Genomic DNA, 25041 nt, shown 5'->3' with positions numbered 1-25041 from the left:
TCATTGGAAAGCCGTGCTCATTTTGATAGATAGTGGCAATACACACAGTTTTGTGAATAAGTCCATTATGGACAAGTTGAATTGTCTTCCCACTAACTTACAACAGCCCATAAGAGTTTAGGTGGCCAATGGTGAAGAAGAAATCAATACCCAAATATGCCACAAGTTTCTTTACAACTGGCTGAAAATTATGAAGCAAAAATAAACCTAATTATCTTGGAAATGGAGCCCATAGATATTGTACTTGGTTGTGATTGGTTAATGACATTAGGCAAAATCACTATGGATTTCTCACAGTAATATATGAAGTTTATCTTTGATGGATAGCTCATCCATTTGCACGGAATTCCTAGTAGATCAAATTTTCAGTTTATCACCATTCAACAACTCAAAAAGGAGTACAAGAGGCACTCACAAATATTTGTTTTGCACTTGAATAAAGAGATTGAAGATCAATCCATAAATTCAGCAAGTTACCCAACCTTAAAAGCTCTTCTTGAGGAGTATACGAACTTGTTTGAGGTGCCTACTTCATTGCCTCCCAAGAGAGCAGTAGATCACCCCATTGATTTGGATCCCAACTCAAAGCCAAACAATAAGTAACCCTACAGATTGTCCAAGTGTAAGTGGAAAGAAGTAGACAAGCAAATCAAGGAGCTTCTTAAGATGGGATTCATTGAACCTAGTTCTTCACCCTATGCATCTCCGGTCTTGTTAGTCAAAATGAAATATGGATCTTTCAGGATGTGTATTGACTACAAGGATCTTAACAAGATCACAGTGAAGAACAAGTATCCAATACCTAGAATTGATAATTTTCTTCATGAACTTAAGGGGCTAGATTCTTTACGAAGATCGACTTGAGATCAAGGTATCATTAGATCCGCGTGCGAAAAGGTGATGAGATCAAGATTGCTTTTAAGACTAATTGAGGGCTCTATCATTTCTTAGTGATATCATTTGGACTTACAAATGCTCCAGCTACCTTTCAGAGTCTGATGAATAAGATTTTGCAGCCTTTCCTCTTTCAGTTTGTCTTGGTCTTCTTTGATGACATTCTAATTTACAATAAGACCCTTCAGGACCATCTATCACATATGAGAAAGGTTTTTTATGTATTGAGACATCACAGACTCTTTGCTAAGGAGAAGAAATATTCTTTTATGCAGACTAAAGTGGAATACTTGGAACATATTATCAGTGAAAAATGGATTCAGGCTGACCCCAAGAATGTGCAATGTATTAAAGATTGACCAACACCTACTACCACTACTTCACTTAGAGGATTCCTTGGTCCACCTTCATTCTATCACTAATTCATCAAGCATTATGCGACTATTGCAGCTCCTTTGACTAATAGGTTAAAGAAAGAAACTTTCTTTTGCAATATTCTTGCAGATAGTAACTTCAACCAGTTAAAAGAACTCCTTACTTTTGCTCCTATTCTAGTATACCCAGATTTTTCAAAAGAGTTTATCATACGGTGTGATGCCACTGACCGAGGCATTGGGGTTGTTTTGTTACAAAAGCATGGAGTGATTGCCTTTGAAAACCGTAAGCTTACAGATAAGGAAATGGCTATGAATGTTTATGACCAAGAGATGTTGGCTATCTTGCATGCAATAAAAAAATAGTACCATTATTTGTATAGCAGCAGCTTCAAAGTTCAAAGTGATCACAGGGTCCTTAAGTATTTTCTCACTCAGTCCAATCTTACTCCTAAGTAGCGTAGATGGGTAGCTACACTGCAAAATTATGATTTTGGCATCACTCATATGAGGGGCAGAGACAATGTAGTGGCTGATTCTCTTTCTCGTATGTGGGCTTGCAAAGTTTCAACAATGACTGAGCTACATAGTGACTGGATTAAAGAACTACAGAAAGCTTATCTTTTGGATAAAGAGCTCAACCATATTTTTCAAAAATTACAGTGAGGTCTCATGGAAGATAATTCGCATTATCAACTTTAAAATGGCCTCATCTAGTTAAATGGCAAGATTGTCATCCCCTCTGCTTCTTCTTTTACACGGAAAATTATAGAGTTGCATTCTTCGCCTTTAGCTGGACACCTTAGAGTTTTCAAAACCTATGATAGGATCAGCAAAAGCTTCTTTTGGAAAGGGCTATGGAAAGATGTCAAAGACTTCGTCATGAAGTATATGCCTTGTCAACAAAATAAAAACAACACCGATAAGCCAGGTGGTTTGTTGCAACTATTACCCATTCCTACAGGCAAATGGACGCACATTACCATGGACTTCATTACTCACTTTTCTACTACCAAAAAGAAATGGAATAGTATATATGTAGTGGTGGATAAACTCACCAAGGCAGCCCATTTCATTCCAACCAAGACCCAGTTTACTGCTTCTCAAGTGGCCAGTCAATTCATGGAGTAGATTTTTAGACTACATAGATTACCGTAGGTAATTGTTTATGATAGAGATTCAAAGTTCATGAGTAACTTTTGGCAGGCGATATTCACATCCATGAGCACTAAATTGGTTCCCTCTACGGCCTATCATCCTGCAGACTAATGGACAGACAAAAAGGGTAAATAAGTGGTTGGAGACTTATCTTCGCCATTTCTATTACGATGTCCAAAATTCATGGGATTCTTGTTTACACTTGGCCGAGTTTGCCCACGATAACTCCACTTGTGCTAGCATTGGAGTTTCGTCCTTTGAAGCTATGTATGGCTATAAGGTGCCCTTACCCACAGTCATCTTTAATGAAAGAATCAATCCTCATGGGAAAAAAATTTTGAAAAAAATGCAGACCCTTCTTCAACAATATAATATGAATCTTAGGAAAGCTCAAGACCAAATGAAGATGTATGCAGATGAGAAGAGACGACCTTTAGAGTTCCAAGAAGGAGAATTGGTTTTGTTGAAGGTACCCAAGTCGCGGTACTCTACTTTCATATAGATTGAAGCTACCCTCTTCCACTAAGATTCATAATCTATTCCATGTTAGTCAGCTCAACCCTTTCTATAGTGATCCTATTGATACACTTGATGAGCTACCAACTATTGATGAAAAATGTCTTATTCAGTACATCCAAGAGGCCGTCATAGGTCAATGTGAGAAGAAGCTTCAATCTCATTCCATCATTGAATATTTGATCAAATGGAGAGGTCTACCACTTGACGAAGCTTCTTGGAAGCCTAATTCCATATTATATGAGTTTCCTTTCCTAAGGGACATATTGGTGGCTGAAGCTTACTGACTATGAAGCTAGTTATGACACCAAACTGTTTTAGAACAGTTTTTATTCCGCCTAATTTTCAAAATTATGCTATCTACACAGAGTCAAAGTACTCTTTAAGAGCTATGATTTGACATATGGCATATTTCATTTGGACACTTCTACCAGAAGTTATGGCAGATTTGGTTCAGCAAGGTCTGTTTATACAACAAGCTGTCTACTTCATTTTGAGCTCATCAGTTAAAGACTTCCAAACAAGTACCTTTGAAGCATTATTAATCATGTATATAGCTGAGATCTACTCTTATTATTCCATTTCAATCTATATGTTTTTCATCTTTCATTCATTTTCCCATTTGCAAAGCCGAAAACAAAATAGTACTCTGTTTTATCCATCCTTTTCCTGTCTTTGTAAGTTTGTTTTTTAGGGTAAAAACCTTTGGGACAGGATGGATTGTAAAAAACTGGGAAGAATAAGGATTTAGTGTGTAAATAATGTTCATGCCATGTAACACTGACATTAGTATAAAAGGAGGGAACATGTAATTTTTCTCATCTTTTTGATACATTAATACATTACTGTCCTTCTTCTCATTACCTTGCTCTCATCTTCAATGGCTTCTTTCTCTTTCTTGTCTTTCTCTCTCCTATTCTAATCTTTCTCTCTCCTCGTCACTCTTTCTCTCACTTCTGCACTTCTCTCTCTTCAGCAATCTTCCCTTCTCTTCCTCTCTCTCCAGTTCACTTCTTGACAAAGCCTTTATAGCAAAAGATTTCCAAGGGGCCAATGGAACCATGTCATTAGCATTGTGTACTGAAGACGGCTTATCTTTGCACCGCACATGAGTGTACAAGGGATCCTGTGAAGCGCTAGTTGTAACAGCTACCATGCCCACATCAAACTTCTTGCCACTTCTAGCACAGACATCAACCCAATCTTGATCAAGTGAGTCCAAGTCTACATAAGTTGTTTCTCTTTATCCACATTAATCCACATAGGGACCTTATCTACTGGAGGGCTATCAACCATAAGATCATCATTGACGAGCAAAGCCAATCCCCCATCCATAGCAGCAATCTTCTTTGGACATTAAGCCATGAAATGCCCCAATTGTCCACAAGAAAAACAATGCCTTACAAAAGCACCCCATTTCAAATAAAAGTACAACAAAGGTATTCTAGGATAATTTAAGCGGAGTCAGATGGGCCTTCTACATGAGATATCCCACAGCATGCACATACGGTTGAGGTTGGTAGCCCTCAAGCTAGGGGGAATCAAAACAATGTCAATCTCCCCCATAGCATCTTTAAGTATAGGCCAATATACTACAAAGGACAATGTTCCACTTTGACCCACACCAAGCATTCCTACTGGAGCCAACATCAAAAATCTGCAAACAGTCTCCCAGCCACAACACAAACCAAACATTTATAAAAAAACGAGGAACTCTGGCCAAAAGACCATCCCGATCCCTTGTCGATTTAAGCATCACCTCATAGAAGCCTCATGGACCACCAAAGGTTTCTTTCACACAATTCCCCCACAAGATGGAGTGCAACCATTGATAAATCTAGGAAAGCACTAGAATGAAGGAAATGATGATCCTCTTTAATGAAAGACCGAAAAGGAACACAATACTATTTAAGTGACCACAGTGGCATCCAAATATCCTCTGTGTCCTGATCCAAAAAGGATTTCTGATTGTATTCAACATATTCACCCAACAGCGTATTAGCAAATTCTAATAGATGTTCCCAGTCCGCCCAACACCCGGGAATCAATAGTGACTGAGATAACTAACCTACACGTAAGAACAAGCCTGATGCTCAGGGTGTAGAGGATCTTCAAAATCTACCATCACATCATCAGGGGTGTGCTTGCTACATTTGACCGATGGTTGAATCTCACAACATGGCTGCACCTCAAGGCACGTATCATTTTAGTGCAAGGAACCATTTCTTCCACCTCCTCCATATCCAAGTCAAGCCCCAAAGCCTTCACAACCTAGTCAATGAAGGCAATATCCAACTCTAGCATGGTTGATACCTTGCTTGCAGCTAGAATACATGCCTTCTCACTCTCTCGGTCCATTCTCATTATGTGCATCTACAGTCACCCTCTCGTCTCTATTTCTCTCTCTCTCTCTCCCTAGGTTCACAACGCACAAGGGCAAATGGTGCACACGCCTATAGAAGCATAGACTTGAAAGGGTAGAGGGAACCAAAGTGACAGCAAACCATCTCTTATTTTTTTCATAAGAGCAAGCCCCCCCTCTCCCTCTTTCTCTCTCCCTCCCTCTGTCCCTCCCCCCCCCCTCTCTCTCTCTCTCTCTCTCTCTCTCTCTCTCTAATCTACTATCTTTTTGTGGACTTTCAGAAGGCCTTAATGCCACATGGTAGACTCATGAGAAGAATGCAAGACATTGATGTGCCCGTAGAGATACAGTGGAGTATCTATGTCTTGCATGAGACAGTGACAGGCAAAGTACGAACACCTGAAGGCATCTCAGATACAATCAACAACACCATTGGGGTGAAACAAAGCTGCCCACTTTCACTTACACTATTTGGGCTGTACATAGATGAATTTCAGAATATGCGGGCAGAACTGGTGGGGTCGGAGCCCTAGCTAGAGTGTTGATACCGTTACTACTTTATGCAAACAACATTGTACTTGTATCTGACTCACCTGAGGGACTAAATAGACACTTGGATGCATTATCAATTTTTTGCAGAGATAGAGACCTTAAGGTGCACCTTGGAAAAACTAAAGTTATGGTATTTAACACTTCAGCTCCTTGGGTGACGAGAGCAAAGCACTAGTTTACTTTTGATGGAACGCCAGTGGAGATGGCCAGGCAGTATGTTTATTTGGGGGTCACATTGAAGGGACCACAATTCTTTTGGAGAGAGACATCAGATGCTCATTTGGCAAAAGCATATGTAGCCTAATGTGAATTAGAGAGGCAATGTGCTCACATATAGTTTCATCAACGGCACACCAAATTGTGGCTTGTTGACACTCTTGTTACCACCCACACTCCTATATGGGGCAGCTATTTGGACCCCGAGTCTCTTCCACACGAGGAGACAACCTTTGGGAGACCAGGATAGACCAAAGAAGGAATACTATGACGGGTGGGAGCATATGGAAAAACCACTGGTCATGATGATCTCACATATGATACGAGTGAAGAGCTCAAACCCACGAGATTATCAGAGCTGAGTTGGGAGCATCATCCATGGTGATTGAGGGCTTGGTCCAAGAAGTGACTTTTATACATAGACTATGGGAGATTCCCGAAGATAGATACCCATGGCTAGCCCTAGCCTCTTCTAGACAACTAGTAACAAATGGTGACAAACATTGCTGGTATGTTCAAATAATGAGTACATGGATGAGTTTACATGGGCTGCACATTGACAAACTACCCCCCTTTGACTATAGCCTGGATTGCCCAACACTTGACCTAAGCCAATCAGAGCGGAACCATGTGATCAAAGCAAACATACTAAGGTTAGATACGGAGAAGAGTTGGATCCACCGACCCCCCTCCCTCCATGGCACGAGGATGGCACACTACCAGACCCATTTCCTTCGGGTATCTGAGGATGGTTTCATTACCCAACCTAGTTACATGGATGCACAGCAACCTCTTGGATTACGCATAGTTATTGGTTAGGTCCACACCTCATCCCACCACTTGAGGATTGAGACAAGTAGATGGGAGGGCATACAGACAGAGGAATGCATATGCCCACTATGCTACAGAAAAGCAAAGATAGAAGAACACTACATTTGCCAAAGCACAGTATACTATGTTATACAAGGCAGATACCACTGTCGGTTTCGAAAGGGTTTCGGACCCTTGAGACGAATCATGCCATTTGAGGATCAGAGATACTTGGGTTTCTTCCTCTTGGAGCTCCAAAGGCACAGAGCAACTATTCTACGAAGTAGGAGGCCCCCACAACTCGGCTCACATAGATAGAGAAAGGTCGCTAACTTTTTCACTACTACAAAACCGAGTATGGCACATACCACTGCAGTCTAGGCACCCACGTCCACCTAGACAAAGGCCTAGACATCCATACCACAAACAAATTAGAGCCATCATCGAGCACCACAAGAGACAAATGTCAAGATGCCTCAGCCATGCAAACATACATCTCCTTAGAGGACAAACATCTCATTGATGGAGAGTTTCCTTTTTCTACTTTTACTTTTAGATCATCGACATGTTTTCTTTTTACAGGACGCTATTTCACTTTTCAATCTTATAGGCATGTTTTTCATCTTTTCTTGTTCTAAATAAAAAACACACCATCATTGTATGTATTACTCTAGTCTCATAAGCCACATTGGCCTTTTAGAGACGTTAACATACTCTTTTCTCTCTCTCTCTCTCTCTCTCTCTCTCTCTCTCTCTCTCTCTCTCTCTCTTTAGTGTGTGTGTGTGCTTTTTTTTTTTTTTTTTGGGGGGCGTTTGGGCGGGGGGGAAGGGGGGGTTTGGTTTACACAAGGCAAACAGCACACAAGGTAGGTCGTGCAATATAAGACAAGGTGCACAGTACAAGGCATGTTGCATGCAAAGTAGGGCACGCAACATAGGAGGACAAGCAACATGCAAGGTCACAACACCAGCCACGTGGATCAGGCTTGGGTGCCCCACAAGCGGTATACTGCACACGTCATCACTCTCTCTTCTTTTTTCCGTAATAGGTAATTGTATTAATTACGAAAAAGTGCAAGATGCAAGATGGCTCTAGGTTATCATGCCCAAAAGATACAAAGTCATGACAATGGAACAGAGGAGATTGCCATATGCCAAGGAACTAAATCCTCCCGAGGAGAAGATCAGCATACTCGATAAAATCTAATTGCCAATGCAAGAAAACCTTTTTTCTGACAAATATGTCCATGAACACATGCAGCTGATTGAAGACGAACGCATTCCAGGTTTACCCAATTGTGCTAGCAATCCCAAAATCTAAGAAAATGAAACATAAGTTTCGTATGTTGTTACGGTGGGGTGGGATATTTTGGCCTAGCAAAAACCTAATCAAAGAGGCGCAGTAACAGATCAGCCACAGTTCTCCAAATATCTAATAAGAAAGTCCAAATTTTCCTAGCTAAAGGGCAGGAGATAAATCTATGACATTAAGACTCCACAGTGGTCATGCAAAAGAAGCAGCTAGCATTCGATATTCAGCACTTCGAAAGAGCCAAGGCAAGGGACACACCACCAATGATCACTTGCCAAAGAAAAACCTTGCATTTAAATGGTGTCTTATTTAGCCAACCCTCCGTCACAATCAGTCTCCTCTCTCTCTCTCTCTCTTTCGTAAAAGGTAATTGTATTAATTACGAAAAAAATACAAGATTACTTGATTACAAGATACATGACGACAATCCAAGCCATCATGTGAAGAGGTGCTAAGTACTACAAGTTACAATGTCATGGCAAGGATGCGGAGGAAATTGCCATATGCCAAGCACGGAAGTCCTCCGTAGAGAGCAAATCAGAACGATGGAGAAGAGCTAACTGCCAATACAAGAGGCCCTTAAGCCTCACAATATGCCGTTGAACATTATAGGCGGAGTCAAACAGAAAAGCATTCCGAATGGTCCAGTTATGCCAACAGCCCCAGTATCGAAGAAAGTGATACATGAGCTTCATATGTGGCTGTGCGGGAGTAGGGTATTTGGGCTGGCCAAAAACCCAATCAAAGGGGCGCAGGGTGATACCAACCACCCCTCGCCAAACGGCCGACAAAAATAACCAGACTTTCTTAGCGACGCGGCAAGAAATAAATCGGTGGCAGGCGGATTCCATAGTAGTGGTGCAAAAGAAACAGGTGCCATTGGAGATTCATCGCTTGGAAAGAGCCGAAGCAAGCGGAAGACCCCCAATCATCACTCTCCAAAGAAAGACTTTGTATTTAAAGGGTGTCTTGTTCAACCAGCCCTCCATCACAGTTGCCCTCCACCATGACCGGGATTTACGCAATCCCCATAAAGCATTCGCTTTAGTAACTAGCCATTGATGATCTTTAATCAGAAGATGATACACTTGGTTAGCAGAAGCTTTGCTCAAATGCAGCCGGCCTTGTAGGTCCCAATCCTGCCAGGGATGATCCGAAGCAAGAGCAGGAAAGGGTTGCCTGCTCTGGAGCACCGTCAAAAGCTGTTCCCATAAAGGCCTATATCCACGAGGGATCCTGAAAAGCCTCCTAGCAGTACGAAACGATATAAGCACATTGCGACTGGCAAGGGTGGCATCCGCAACTGAAGACAAGCCCAAACGTGCCATCCGGTTGAATTGTGGTCTAAGCTCATGTTTACCTTCCCACGAAAGTAAACGCGAGACTGCCAGTAATTCCAATTGAAAAGAGTTAGTAGCCAAGCGATCCTCCGTTGGGTGCCACTGAGCCTTTTGAAGGACGTGTTTCCAAGAACATACCAAATGAGTAAGCAGCGATGAAGAAGAACTGGAGAACCGCGAATCAGCATTAAGAACATGCCACCAAGAACTCCGGAGTTGGGTATTGCCATGCCGAAGCCCATGGCCTACAAGGAAATAACGGGCGATAGCGACCCACGGATGATGATCCAAGCACATGGCGCGAAAAAGAGACCAACGAAGTGCCTGCGTGTGAGTTTGGGCATCTAAAATAGCTCCGCCACCCATGCGTTTGGGGGTGCACGCATGCAACCACGAGATCCAGGAAATACCTGCATGCAATGAGTCCTCCTTCCATAGCATGAAGCGAATAGACTGAGTAAGAGCATTCAGAGTCGTAGGAGTCCAGGGCAACAATGGCAAGAAATATGGGAGCATTGGCAACAAAATTATCTGGGCTACTTTGAGGCGAACATGAAAGGGCCAGGCCTGAGACTTCCAATACATAAACTTGGCCACCATTTTCTGAGAAATCCACTGCAGAAGCTGCTTTGGGGGAACATCAACACCCAAAGGATATCCAAGATGCCTGACAATGGAACCACGAGGAACAACCAGACCCTGCCAGTCCAAGGACTGCAAATCCGACTCCGTACAGCTTAGAATGGCTGATTTGAGCGCATTGATACGAAGGCCTGACGCCTGACCAAAGAGACCCCAAACATCCAATGCTTTTCGAAGGTTATCCTCGTCCGCACGCAAAATCATAAAGGTATCATCTGCAAGGGATTGGCTAATGAAGTACTGTCCTGTAGGAAGCGACAGTCCGGCCAACTGAGAAGAGGCGGCCATATGTGATAACATGGAAAGAACTGGATGTGTCGCAAGGGCAAAGAATAAAGGGCTCAAAGGGCACCCCTGTCTGACAGAACGGGCAAGGACAAATGGCTCAGTAACACCTCCGTTCAGCATGACTCGCGAAGACGCCGCAGCACTAATGGTGTAGATCAGACGAGACATCCGAGCACCAAAGCCCATAGCAGACATAAGGTCAGCAACAACGAAAGACCAGTCCAGATAGTCAAAAGCCTTTTCCAGGTCCAGTTGAATCAGTACTACCTCCTGATTAGAATGCCGGGCATAATCAATGGCCAATTGGGCATTCAAAACATTGTGTAGAATATTTCGGCCCTTAATGAAACCATACTGGAGAGGGTGCACAAGGGCAGGGAGATGCTTATGGAGCCGATTCGCCATTACTTTGGAAAAGATTTTGTACATTGAACCCATCAAAGAAATTGGGCGCCACTGTGTCAACTTAGATGGCGAAGGAACTTTTGGAAGCAGTTTAATAAGTGCTTGTTTCCATGAGGGAGGCATGATCCCCGTTTCCCATACCTGCTGAAACAAAGCCTGCAATGGTTTCGCCAGTTGGGTAGCGAAAGCTTCAAAGAACTCATTGGTGAGACCATCCCAACTCGGACTTTTATCTTTGGGCAAGTGTAACAAGACGTCCATAACCTCTGCTTCACCAATATCTGACTCCAGAGTAGCTTGCATGTCCTGTGGAAGCTGATTGCCGACCAGGTCATAAAAAACCGAACGGGCCTGAGTAATTGGGGCTGAAGGTGGAGAAGCGGAACCGAGAAGGTCACGGAAATAATTCCTGCACATATGCACAATAGTCTGTGGATCCAGGATAAGGTGGCCTTGTGCATCCTCGAGTCTGGTCATATTCTCTCGAGCAGGAGAGGCATGGAGAACTCGAAAGAACTTATGGGTCTGACATGCACTATCTTGCAAAGTCTCTGTCAGATGTTGCAATTTGGCCTGCTGATACGATTTTAACTGGAATTCTTTAATAAGATCGGCCACCCGCATGGCCGGTGCAAGCAGAAATGCATCATCCGAAGTGTCCACCAACAGGGAGCGAACCAAAACCAGCAGGTCCTCCGCTGCCTGTCGACGGCGCCGACAAAGAGAGACATGATAGATCCCATATTGCCGGGCAACCCGCTGCACATTAGAGAGCAATCTTTCAAATGACGCAGTGCCCTGAGAGGAAAAGTCCAAGAAGAATCTGTCAAGCAATTGCTGCATATAGCCCTGAAAAATTGTATGCTTTAAGTAGGACGAGTTGAAACGCAAAGGGAGTCTCTCCAGAAATTGCTTGAAAGGTGCAATGGGTTGTGCAAGCAACTCGAACTACAGAGGGAAATGGTCCGACAAGGCATATTGCTGCAACACTTTTATTTCGAGCATCTCAGGCAGAAAATCATCATTCTGCATGATATATATACGGTCCAACCGCGACCATGTTGTGGCATATTGGGCCGAATGGAAAGTAAAGCCTGGAGAAGACGGGTGTAGCCAGGACCAGAGATCTTGCTTAAGAACAGCAAGAGCCAACGCTTGCCACATACGACCTTCCGGCGCATCCATGACCGAGTGCTCTGATGTAGACTGGGAAGAATCAACACACATATTGAAATCCCCCATGAAGAAGCCCCGTCTGCCAAGTGACAAGGAAGTCTGCAAAGTCTGCCAAAGCTCCCGGCGAGATAACGAATCATTCGGAGCATAGAGGCCAAGTAACCATAGGATTTCCCCTTCGAATAAAATTTCAACCACCAAAAAGCGGCCATGAACATCATTTTTAAGAAGAACAGGCTGATATTTGGCATGTACAATCATGAGCACACCCGAATAATGCATGGCCTGTGTTCCTGCATAGAACAAACGAAAGCCATGGCAATCCACAACTTTTCCGGCGTCACCGTGACTCTTGTGCTCAACAGCGCACAGGACATCCCACTGATTCTCATACAATGCAGTCCACATGGCATGTTGCTTGTGTCGAGAACAAATTCCTCGCACATTCCACGTGGCTATTTTCATGTGTATACAAAACACAATCAGGTACGAGGCACAGCTTGCCTCGATTTGACTTTGTCGGCGAGAATGTTCAGGACTCCCTCATCCAAGAAATCCGCCAACACCACAAAAGAGTTCTGAGGACCAGATTTGGAAGTAGACGGCATATCTGCTTGCTTGGGGTTGGAACGTGGGTAACGACGGTCCCACGGGGTAATGACGTTGCCTCTGGTATCAAAAGCCAGCTGTGCAGGTGGACCCTTTAGACGATCCGAATACATTTTCCTGGCGGGCTGAGGACGAAGAGCTGAGGAAACCATAGCAGGAGCAGAGTGCTCGGAAGACAACATTTCCTTCCTGCGCATATATGTACGCATGGAATCTTGTGAGGTAGTAGGCACAGTACTCTCCATGCCAGCACCAATCCTGTTGCCTTTTTTGGCACGTACTTCAACCCAATCAGTGGCACGAGAATCCAGACCCGAAACCTGTTGTTTACCTTTGGCCAGAACTTGGGGCGGGTGGATAGTATCCAGCGACGGAGCATCACACACCATATCTTCCATGGGCGGAGCAACATGACCCGCATCTGAAACGTGTTGTTGCTCTGGGCATTCAGCCATAAAGTGCCCCAACTGTCCACAGGAAATGGCCTGCAAAATTGCCCCATTTCAAACGAAAGTGTAACGGATGCATGCCAGAGCAATTGAGGTGTAACCAAGCAGGCCGTTTCCTTGCAGTATCCCATAACATGCACAAGCGGTTGCGATTCACAGCCCTGAGACTGGGAGGGACCAGAACCGTGCCCACAGCGGCCATAGCATCCTTCAATAGCGGCCAATAAACAGCCGGACAATTTTCCACTTCTACCCACACAGTGCATTCACGTTGCAGGAGGTGCTGAAAATCTGCCATCAGGCGCCATGGAACTACATGAACCAGCCGACGATCAAAAAACAAAGGCAGTTTAGACAGGAGAGCAGCACGGTGCGTCTCAGTTTTCAAGAGGACCTCAAAAAAACCTCGGGACCCAACAAAAATCTCTTCAACACATTCCCCTTGTAGCAGACTCTACAGCCATTGGCGAATACGGGAAAGCAGCAGGATGCGACCAGTGAAGAAGAGTATCACAGCGCGATCATAAAATACCGAAAAGGAGCATAGGACAGTTTTTGGGTTGACGGTAGCTTCCAGAACATCATCTGGTGCAGAGTCAGAGAAGGCTTCCTGATTATGTTGAACATATTCGCCAAGCAGAGTGTTGGCAAATTCCAGCAGATGCTCCCAGTCCACCTCCTGAGAGTCCACAGAATCCGAAGCAACCTGCGCATAGGAACGATCCTGAGTAACACCTATCTCTTCCGGGGTATGCTTTGTACGTTTACCCGCAGGCTGGATGTCAAGACCCGGGGGCAATTCTTCAGTGCACGGAACCATATCCTCCGGTTCCTCAGCATCAGAATCCGGGCCAAGTGCTGCCACCGTTTGGTCTATGAAATCCAGATCCAAACCAGCCATCGTGTATGACGAGCTGATCTCGAAGGAGGACTGACGCACAGTGCAGATCACTGTCGGCTGAGTGAGAAATCTGCACCCCTGTAAGCTGGTTTCGCACACGGCGGAGGACGACCCTCAGGACGTCACACGGACAGGTTGCAAGCATTAAAGGTCTGGGGCAACCACCACGGTGGCTGACTGGCGAGGGCAGCGTCGCTCTCTCTCTCTCGCTCTCTCAGGCAAAACAGGACATGCACTGGAGAAGCGGCTTCAGGCATAGCCTGTCCCAATATCGCGAGTGACAGGGCACAACCCTGACAGTGCACGTACAAGAGGGCGAACCACAGGGGGGGCAGAGGACGGCAGGGCTGGACAGGCGACGAACCAAGGCAGGGGAGGTGACGTTCAACAGGGCCCAAGTCCGACTGCAAGACGGGCGAGGCAGCAGCGGTGCAGGGCAGGAATCGGGCGTGGGCAGAAACCCTGACGCACAGGGCGGACGGGCGCAAACCAGGCGCAGAGCCCGCAGGGTAAGCGGGCGACAACGGAACGGGTCCGACTACTGACGAGCAGGCGCCCGACGGACCAAACAGGCGCAGGAAGAAGCGGAGGGCGAAACGGCGAAGCGTGATGGGCAGGGCCGACAAGTCAGACGACCGTCGGCAGGGCGGCAGGAGCAGGCGGCGCCATCGCGATCCCTCTCCCCACGTTCTCTCTCTCTCTCTCTCTCTCTCTCTCTCTCTCTCTCTCTCTCTCTCTCTCTCTCTCTCTCTCTCTCTCTCTCTCTCTCTCTCTCTCTCTCTCTCTCTCTCTCTCTCTCTCTCTCTCTCTCTCTCTCTCTCTGTGTGTGTGTGTAAAAAGGGAAATGCTCTTGCACACACAAGTGTGGCCTTGTTAGTGAAGGCTTGGCTTTGGTAGAATTCCAATACCTCCTATATTTAAAGCAATAGATGAGACTCAGAGAAACTGCCTTAGGACAATATCTTAGCCTCTCAAAGCAATGCTCAAAAGCAATACCTCCTCCTATATCTCTACGGGCTCTCAAAGCAATGCTCAAAGCCACTCGAGTGCATATAATAGTGACTTTGGGTGCAATTGCCTAGGTTATTGAAAAGGACTACCTTTTGGTTATGGAGGAGATACAAAGGAGCATCTCATATTTCATTTCAAATGATGAGTATAGGGTGATTCATACTTCTAACTACTCATAGTCCATGGAATTGAGTGGACTATAGAATATCACCACTAATAGTAACTCATATATAATATCACAACCAATGCATTTCAACAACCAAATGTAGACAAGCCACGCAGTATCACAGCACCTCTACATACAAACCCTTTCACATACTTGAACAAAGATTATCCATACCCTCAGCAATAGATAGCCTGGACTCTAGACATGTCCTTCCATGTCTTGGCAATATGAACCTCTTGGTTTGTTAAGCCCACTAGGCATTGAAAAACTGATAGTGGTGTTAAATTGATTGGTACAGCAGTGTCACATCATGTACCAGCCTTCACCTGCACATATCACCCCAAGCTGACTCCAGTGCAAGCACAGTAAAGGCGGCAACAATGTAAACACACAGGGCCAACCAGTCAAAGACGAACAAGGACACACTTTAACACACATAAAGTGCCATGTACTGAGCCAGACAAAATCGATCACATAGCAAGCAAGCACCACTCCAAGATCAACAAAGACCACATGGGCCACAGTGTGACATGTCACAATGAACATAGTCAATGCAACTGTTGCAGACTGTAGAAACCAAACAGATTCACCAAGTAAGAGTTGTATACCACCGACTGAATGCCCACATGCAAACAGGAGATAGCAACTATACATATCAGACAGCAATGATGCCAAGCACAACCATCATGCTACAGAAAATCAACAGAAACACACCAAATCATGAGTAGATAAAAATAGTAAAAGCGTACTTCAAGAATGTCAAAATGACATAACAAGCAGAGAAATTAATAATAAATGCAAAGGGCACAGATACATGGAACCAAAACCACTAGTGTGCAACATGATAAGTTACAATAGCCTTCACTATATGGAAGAGGAAGTAACAACAGTGGTATATACAACCAAAACTCAGTCAGTGAGTGCACCATGAGAAGGAATGGTGTGCTTCTCAAGGAGCATTTTTTGAGCTTGTTTCAGTTGTTTCAAGTGGTTTCAGGGGAAGCACAGTCCGGGGCTCAAAGGTCCCATAGCATGAGCTACTGGTAGCACATCCTGGAAAGTATCTAGTCTTTCAACAGCCTCGATTCCCATTCTTCCTACTAACCCAGGTCTAGTCTTCCTTACCATCTTTGGTGGTATTTAGCTGATCCAACTGGTGCAAACACATACAAGGAGCCAAAGTGACCTCTTACAATTCAGACAGCCCATTATCGTTCGTTGATTGATCATCAGCACTACCTTCAGACAAGGCAGTATACTGGAAGTGGTCAAATCTCATCCACAGGCTTTGACAGGATACAAATACATCCCACAATGCCACAACACCTGTCCCGTTTTTTGTGGAGCATAATTATGATATTCAATGGGAGTCTCCCCCTATGGACTCTTGTATATATTCTGGTTACTCCATAGAGTAGCCAGCTCAAGATGTGCTAGGTTCTTTTTTCATGGGTTAATGGAAGGTACCCAATCCTCTTGATGTGCAAAGCAAAAAGTATTAAAAGCCTGATTTATTGGTAGAAACTAGATTGTCATTAATATTCATCCCATCTCCAAAAAGCTAATATTTCGTTAATGTACATTAAGCACATGTGCTCTTTTCTGCGGATTATAACCAGCCATCACAGCACAACTTGGAAAACATCTTTTTGATGTCACAGCAGGAATGATTTACTACAATTCGACTATGAGGTCCAAAATAACTCCATACAAAGATGCAAGATTGAACGTTCTGAAGACATAGAAGTGCACCCTTGGGCATGAAACGTAAATGTCAACAAGACATACCAGAGAAGGATTCCATCTTTGATCAACTCAAAGACATCATTTGAAGAAGGATCAACTGGCAACACTTTGCTTAGAACCTCATCGTCCGCTAGATATGTATTAATGTGATCGACGTAGGCCTTCTTTTCGGACTCACTAATGTGATGAAGTAAGGTAGTCGTTGCTATTTTCAAAAAAGCCGAAGATCTCTTCTCAGGACTTATCTTAGGATTACCGCACTTCTGCAGATCAAGGTACATCTGCAACATATCCCACGCCGACATTTAGCCTTGGGGATCAAGCAAATCATTCAAGTCTGTTCACTCATTCTTATCCAGTTGCATCTAAATTGGCAAGAGAATGTAGAGCATTGTATAATACCAGTAAAAATGCTTCAAAATCAAGCCCATTCTGCAAGTTCAAATCCTGTGCTTTCATGATTGCTACAATCTCTTCCTTTGTTAGAGGCTGCTGGAACATCTTGAGTTTATTTATACCGAATTCTAACTCCTCTACAGTAACTACGCCATCCTTACTCTTCAAGGAATCAAACTGCAAGTGCCGGGTCACATTCAAGGATCCCAATGTTAGTACGCAGAACAAAGAAATCACAAAGAAAAGTGTGAGAACGCAAGAAAATAACGTCTCCAAACTGAACTAGAGCTGGAATTTAGCGGAAGAATTAGAGAACAGACTTGTCTGTTCTACAAAAGCCTTGCTGAAGTGCAGAAAATGCTAAATTAGCTTCACAAGCGAGCCGAAAACCAAAAGATCAGAAAGATACTCAGAAAGCTAAATGATACGAGGTTCCTGTAATCAATGGATACTATTAGAAGTAACTACTGAGGTGCCGCTAGACATAGTACCTGCGTTTTCAGAGAACGCAGCTCTCCCTGTGTGAAATTGCTGGCAAGGAGGGGGTCTGCGACAACAACACCTCCGAAGCTAGCCATGACTTTCTCCTTCTGTCAGGGGCTACGAATGAAAAACCAAGCCGCTAAGAAGGAGGTGGCCGGGCCTCAAGAGCTGTCCGTTACTCTGAATGATTGTGTAATATCAACTCGTCCTTCTTTCTAGGATCTCGAATGGTAAGAAATTGGATCGCCGACGGTGGTTCACGGCATAGAAATCGCAGAAGGCGATATTCCTGGGAGGCAGGTCCGCTCTTTCTTCCTCTTGTGAAACGTCGCGGCGAGCAAGGCAGCCTACTTGTGGCTGCTGAGGCGAACTAGTTCCGCGCCTGCCAGTGCCAGGGATAAACGCTATGAGGAGGAAGAAGAAAGAGTGCTCCACCTTGACGGGATCAGCCCGCCAATAGCCAGGGTGTCCAGGCGGGAGGATATGGAGAGAGAGAGAGAGAGAGCAAGTAAAGTGAATGCAAAATACGTTCTCTCTTAAGAAGAAAACATATGTATAACGAATGAGTTGCGGCCACGTCGGTCGGCATTGGCTGCTTGCTTGGCACGTAGTTGTATACCATGCAAAAGGGGCGCATTTTGGTACTATCGATTTTACGTGGTAAAATCGGCCCCAATTTTTCTTTCGTCAACCCTTTTTGAGCATGCCGCTCCCATGTTTGAACCAGGTTCGTTTAAAATGGACGTGGGCTCCATGTTTTATTCCTCCGTTTAGGGAAGAGTTGGGTCCAACTTCCAATGTTCTTCTTTAAGGGCCTGTTCACACCCCCACCAACAGCACACATTGCTCTTCTCGGTATGATGGAGTTATGTGAAAGATGTCGATTGGCTGAGGGACTAGCGAGCAATGGTTCAAACCCTTGCGTATCAATTTTAGGCCATGAAATTCATTGTGTCTAGCCTGTCCATCCCAGAACACTCCTAGAAAGAAAGTTTTATCCACGAAAAATGAGCCAACCAAAAATGAACATCTGGGTCAATCATGACTTGCTCTACTGTTCTATCCACGAAGTCTAATTTGGCCCTTTCTTAATACAAGGGCACACTATTGTGCACTAGAACATTGCCCTTCCAATAGGGATCAAATCCGATTCTAGTGTTGGAGGTGTCTCTCCCGGAGGAGGCTCAACAGGCTCCCCCTAAGAGATTCCCGGTCAACATGGCTCTAGCAATGCTGGTCAAGGCACAGAAGGATCTAAATAAGGTAAGCCCTCTGTACTTCTCCCTGCTTCTCAAATCCATAAAGTTAAGAGATATCTCGAATCCCGAGCCTTGGTGGGTCTTCTTGCTGATCCCCGTCCCCCTGTTGACCTACTGTGCCAGTGGATTAGGCAGCAGTGGCACCCCAGGGGAGTGGTGCTGGAATCCATTCAATCTCTCCCCAAGAACCACTTACTCTTCATCTTCAAAGACCCTGCGATGGCTTTTGATGTCCTGAGTGCTAGCCAGTGGGTTATTCGGAATTCCCCGCTCTGCTTGTTCAAATGGAACTAATCCTTTAACCCAGAAGTCTCTGCATCCTACAATTACCTTGTATGGGTGGAGTTCCCCATCTTGCCCTTTCACCTCTATCAACGCATAGGGGTCATAGCTCCAAAACTAGGGAAAGTCCTAGGAGGGAGACCATGTAGGGACTTCTATAACCCTGCTTGGCACCCCCAAGTGCTAGTGGAAATGGACATCTCCAACCCGAACTCTCTCCCAACTTCTATGGATATCTTCATCGACAACGATGAGACCTTAGATCAACCTCTTGAGTACAAATACCTCCCTCGAGCTTGCTTCCTTTGTGGAAGGTCATGCCATTTTGTCAAAGGGTGTCCAAGTCAGAACCCCCCTCCTCCCCAGCAATCATCAGCTCCTCCTCCTCCCCTAGTCCAACAGCAACAATCTGTACTGACACATGCAGAGCCCAAGGACCCTGCAACCAGGAACACGTAGTAGGCCTAGCAACCCAAGAAGAATCCCCCTAAGAAAAATGACCATAAGCCGGGCTTTGTCTTACCCCAGGCTAATTCCTTCTCCATCCTAACAAAAATTGCGGACTTTGTTGACTCCGGCTCCAAGGACGATGGGGATTGTGCCATGCCCACACAAGCTAGAGAAGTGCCCCTCCACTTTTGCCATCAAACAACAAAAATGGCCATAAGCCGGGCTTTGTCTTACCCCAGGCTAATTCCTTCTCCATCCTAACCAAAATTGTGGACTTTGTCGACTCCGACTCCAAGGATGATGGGGACTGTGTCGTGCCCACACAAGCTAGAGAAGTCCCCCTCCACTTTTGCCATCGAACAACAAGTCATTGCTCTTGATCGAGAGATGACCATAGTCACCAACAAGGAAATCCAACATGCTAAGCCAACAGCACACGTCTGCAATGATGTTGGACATTCGATTTGTCTGCAATGATGAGGTTAATTAAATCAGGTAGATTCACGTGTGCAATGATGTCGAACGTTCGATTTGTCTAGCTCTTGTGTCACGTCTTCCTCTTTGTCCTACCACTTGGGGTTCTTGATTACCCATCTAAGTTTTAGGGTCTTCTCCTATTGGTGGGTTCGTTCAGTTTATTAGGTCTGAGTGAGTTCTTTCTTACTTACAAACAATCCTCAATTTACCATCACTCAGTGTGTGTGGTGCTCTTTTCCATGCATTGTGTGAAATCAGGCTTTTAGCTTTTCTTCACGTGTTCTTTTAGTGTCAAAAATAGTGAGGGGTGCAATGCAGAATGATCGATGCAGATCTTATACTCCTGCCTACATCTTGGCTAGCTGGAATATAAAGGGGCTCTCTGACCCCCCTCAAAGCTAAGAAGATAGCAAGTTGACTTGCTCTCAATTACTTTGACATTTTTGCTCTCCATGAAGTTAAGGTAGCAGGTCGTGACCTGCTAATAGCCCTCAACCAGGTTTCAAAGGAACACAGTTGGGTAATAGAATCCCACCCACAGGGCTCAGATGGGTGTGCTCTCGGATTACCTTCCTAGATGAAGGAAGTTCTTCCCTCGGCCAGATGTGGCCATAACTGGTGTTCTATTTTGCTCTCCCCACCTATGAGCTGTAGGCTAATTGTGGTTTATGCAGGGGGCTCTGTGGCCGACAGGATCAAAGTCTGGCTTGAACTTTCTGCCATCCCAGGCTCTTGTATTATCCTGGGTGACTTCAACATGGTCGAATCCCTTGAAGATTGTTTTCTTTAGAAAGGTTCCATCATCAAAGGAGCTAAAAAGAATGCATGGGACACCCTTAAAGCCTCTTCCAACATCTGTGACATGGGCACTGAAGGAGAGTTCGCTTGGTAGAATTACAGCAAAGGAGATCTTGCTAGAAAAGCTAGACTTGACAGATGCTATGTGGACATATCCATAGCCAAAGAGTTCTCTCGAATCAAGGTCAAGCCTAGATATACCTCTTGCATCTCAGATCATTATCCCCTTGCTATCACCATAGATGACAAAGCTAACAAGGTAAGAAATCATTGGTTTCACACAAATCCCTCACTCTTGAAGCTCCCATTTGTCCAGGAAGCTATCCTAAGGATATGGAATACCAGATTTCAACAAACAAAGTCCCTGGCCCGTGCCTAGTCTGTAGCGGTGAAGGAGACTCAAACACTCCTCATCTCTACCTACAAGGATGTGGCAGATATCCAAAAAAGAAGAAGAGACAAGATCTATGAAGAGTTGGTCTCCTTGGAATCTTCCCCCCCCCCCCCCCCCCCAAGCTTGCCACTAGGAGTAGATCTCTGAGCTTCTCTCAAAACTCAATGAGAGGAGAAAATCATTTTTACACACTCTTCCCTTTTTTTAAGCAATGATGGGTGGGAAAGGCAGACAGATCTTGCAAGGAGATGTTCAAAGCGCTCAAGAGGAAAAATCAGAAGGACTCCATCCCATTCTTTAAGGCCTCCCTACCCATCACTTCTAAGGATCAGAATCTTGAGCATGCTAGACACTTCTATGCCAACTTGTTTAGCCCAAAAGAGAAGCTCTCATTAGAAACTGTTGAAGCTAGAATAAAAGTCCTTGCAGCCAGATGTAAGGTCATAGGCCAACAGGAAGCTAAGCTGGCCGACTCTCCTTTGTCGATACCTGACATTCACCTTGCCATTGATTCCCTAACGAAAAACAAAACCCTTGGTCCTAGATGGTCTTCCTACTAAGTTTTTCCAAGTCTTCAAGGACAGCATCTCCCCATTTTTGCGAGTAGTGTGGGAAGAGTCCTTGATTCACAAGGCCCTTCCATATGCCATCAACACGGGAGTTATCAAGCTTCTCCACAAAAAAGGAGTCAAGGAGGAACTATCCAACTGGAGGCCTATAACGATGCTGACAACTGCCTATAAAGTGTTTGCTAAAGCAATAGCCAACAGGGTATGTAATTCTCTTATGAGATGGATCTCAGCTGAGCAAAAGGGCTTCATTAAATGCTGAACAATCATTGAAGCCGTGATTACACTGTGGGAAGGATTTGAACATGACACCGAATCTGGGCAAGACTTCATCTTTGTAAAAATAGACTTTGATAAAGCCTATGATAGGCTCGAATGGTCTTTCATTCTCAGGAGCAGCCTAGAAGCCATTGGGTTCGGACCCCACATTATCATGTGTGTGAAGGTACTGTTTGGCAATGCATGAGCCAGGCTTTCCCTTAATGGACAGTTGTCGAACCTGTTCAACTTGGAAAGATCAGTTAGGCAGGGTTGTCCGATTGCCCCCCTCTTGTTTGCTATGGCAGCTAATGGCCTAAACTGTCTAGTCAAGGACAAGATGACTCAGGGATTGATCAAAGGGATCATTCTCCCAAACTCAGATAGACAGCAATGTTTATCTCAATTCGTGGATGACACTAATGCCATGCTGGCCCCAACGATGAAGCATCAACAAAAGAATCTTGGAAAACCCTAGAGACATTCTGTCTGGCTTCTAGTTCCAAGATTAACCATTGCAAAACAGGGGTCTTCTCCTCCACTCTGATCCTGGATTGGCTACTGCAGTGTCATCAAGGAAGGCCAAATCTTCAGGCTACTTGGCATCTCGATGGGATTCGGAGCTTCTCTAAAAGCCAGGTGGAGCTGGGTGTGTAATAACTTTAGATCTAAGCTCAATAGATGGATAGGCTTCCAACACTCTCTAGCAAGCAAAGTTCTAGTCATCAACCACTTCCTCAATGCCTACGTCCTCTTCTTCTTCTGCTTCCTGCTGGAGATCGACTGACTCTCACCTTGCAGAGATTTCAAAGATATGTCGTAACTTCCTTTGGGCTAGCAATCCCTTCATCAAGAAAGCATCCAAAGTCAGTTAGGAAGTCTATCGTCTTCCCCAGAACAAAGGAGGCCTAGGCATCAGAGATCTAAGGGCCACAACTGACAAGATGGCCTGTAAACTCATTGCTCAGGCCCTCAGTTCTCCCCAAGAAGAATGGGCCCTTCTCTTGTTTAGAAATCTCCCCCAGATTAAATTAAGTAAGGCCAAAGGGTGGGCCAACCCCCCATGGACAACTATCTTCTTTGGCAAAGAAGAAGTCACCACCAAAGGATCCGACCTCCTAAGATCCATATGGCAAGCCTAGAATAGGCATTGTGCTACCCTGAGAATCAATGGAGAATCCAAGCATAGGTTCTTAGTCCCCCGGGTGACTCTATTTGGTGGCCGACTATCTCAGCACCTCAGACCCCTTAGGCAAGCTAGAAGAAGGCCCTCATTTTACATAATAAAGGACTAAGTTGTTGGAACCAGTTATGGGACTCCCTTACCCACAACTAGATCTCTGACCTCCAATTATCCATCAAGTTCAGAACAAATTAGTGGGACCTCCCTATCACATTAGAGAAAGATGTTCCTCTTTCCCCCAAGAGCTTTCATGGACTCTGCACACTCACCCTCTTGTCCCCCCTCTGCAAGCTTTTTGCTAGGAAGGCTGGTTTAAAATATCCAACCCGTAGAGTTTTCTCTTTGAGTTGTCACCCTCCCTAAGTGTCACCTTGAACAAAAGATGGAAGGTTAACCTTGCAGCCAAACAATGGTCTTTTAAATTTGACTCGATTTGGTCTTGGTCCATTGAACCCAAGAAATATCTTTTAATGTGGTTCATCCTTCATAAAGCTATTTGGACTGGCAAGAAACTCTCCCGAGCTAACCTAGAATCAGGAATTTGCTACACATGCAACCAGTCCTTGGAGGACATATGCCACCTTTACTGTGCTTGCCTAGCCAATAAGTAGATCCTTGCCCCACTTAACAAAGTTCTCAAAGTCCCTCCCACCTGGAAGCAATTGCTGTTAGGGGATTATGTAGGGATGCTGTCGACCTTTTGGAACAAAGTGAGGGGAGAACTCCCTTGGATTATGTGGAGACAAAGAAACTTCATGCTATATGAGGGAGCTTACTAGACACCTTGTCTGAGTATATTCTTTGCTGATGTTAATTTGCAGGCTGTGAAGATTGCCAAGGACCAGATTACCATCTACCAAACCAAGAAGCAGGTGTTGAAGGATGCTGACCATCACTATTGACTAGTCGAAGTGCGATGCTCCTCCGCAGTCTTGCAATACAAAAGGCTCACCGGAGACGAATGGGAGGCGGAAGTTGACATTGAGATCCACCATCTCGAGTCTCAAATTGAGGATGGTCTAATTTTTCTGGAGGAAGTTCAAGCAGAATTCGATGCCCTTGCTAGTCAAAATGCATGATCCTTTTTCAAGCTATGTAGGTAGTGCTTCCCCCAACACCTTTTTTATGTCAATGCTGATGCTTATGATGACCATGGTTATGATGTATCGAAGCCAATATGGCTCTATTTGCCCTCCATGGCCCTCTCTGATGTAACTTTTATCTCCTCTTTAATATAACTTCACCACGCTTATGGTTTTTAAAAAAAAGAACATTGCCCTTCCCTTTTTTTTAATGCATGAGAGAGAGAGAGAGAGAGAGAGAGAGAGAGAGAGAGAGAGAGAGAGAGAGAGAGAGAGAGAGAGAGAGAGAGAGAGGGAGGGAGGGAGGGAGGGAGGGAGGGAGGGAGAGAGAGAGAGCGAGAGAGAGAGAGAGAGAGAGAGAGAGAGAGAGAGAGAGAGAGAGAGAGAGAGAGAGAGAGAGAGAGAGAGAGAGAGAGAGAGAGAGAGAGAGAGAGAGAGAGAGAGAGAGAGAGAATGAGTCTTCAAAAACAAATCATGAAACCA

The 25041-nt window shown here is 44.8% G+C and overlaps 1 protein-coding gene and 1 pseudogene across 1 annotated transcript in view; one reads left to right on the top strand and one right to left on the bottom strand.

Annotated features, from left to right (window-relative positions):
- The window catches only part of LOC148027836 (fimbrin-2-like), an 84746-nt gene extending 66438 nt beyond the window's left edge, over positions 1-18308 (bottom strand). Inside the window, exons 1-3 of the mRNA XM_087689549.1 lie at positions 17815-18308; positions 17330-17500; positions 16970-17208 (exon numbers count right to left, since the gene is read on the bottom strand). Of these exons, the coding sequence (XP_087545675.1) occupies positions 16970-17208; positions 17330-17500; positions 17815-17901 (497 nt within the window). The 5' untranslated portion in view covers positions 17902-18308. The remainder of the gene's footprint in view (positions 1-16969; positions 17209-17329; positions 17501-17814) is intronic.
- Positions 18309-20917: 2609 nt separating this feature from the next.
- Positions 20918-24378, top strand: LOC148027835 (uncharacterized; annotated as a pseudogene).
- Positions 24379-25041: the final 663 nt, after the last annotated feature.

The sequence above is a fragment of the Lygodium microphyllum genome, chromosome 12, assembly GCF_053477565.2.
Source record: "Lygodium microphyllum isolate KBCC chromosome 12, Lygodium_microphyllum_v1.1.10, whole genome shotgun sequence".
Lineage (NCBI taxonomy): Eukaryota > Viridiplantae > Streptophyta > Polypodiopsida > Schizaeales > Lygodiaceae > Lygodium > Lygodium microphyllum.
Note: the sequence above shows the minus strand (reverse complement) of the source record. Positions and strands in the feature narration are given on the sequence as shown.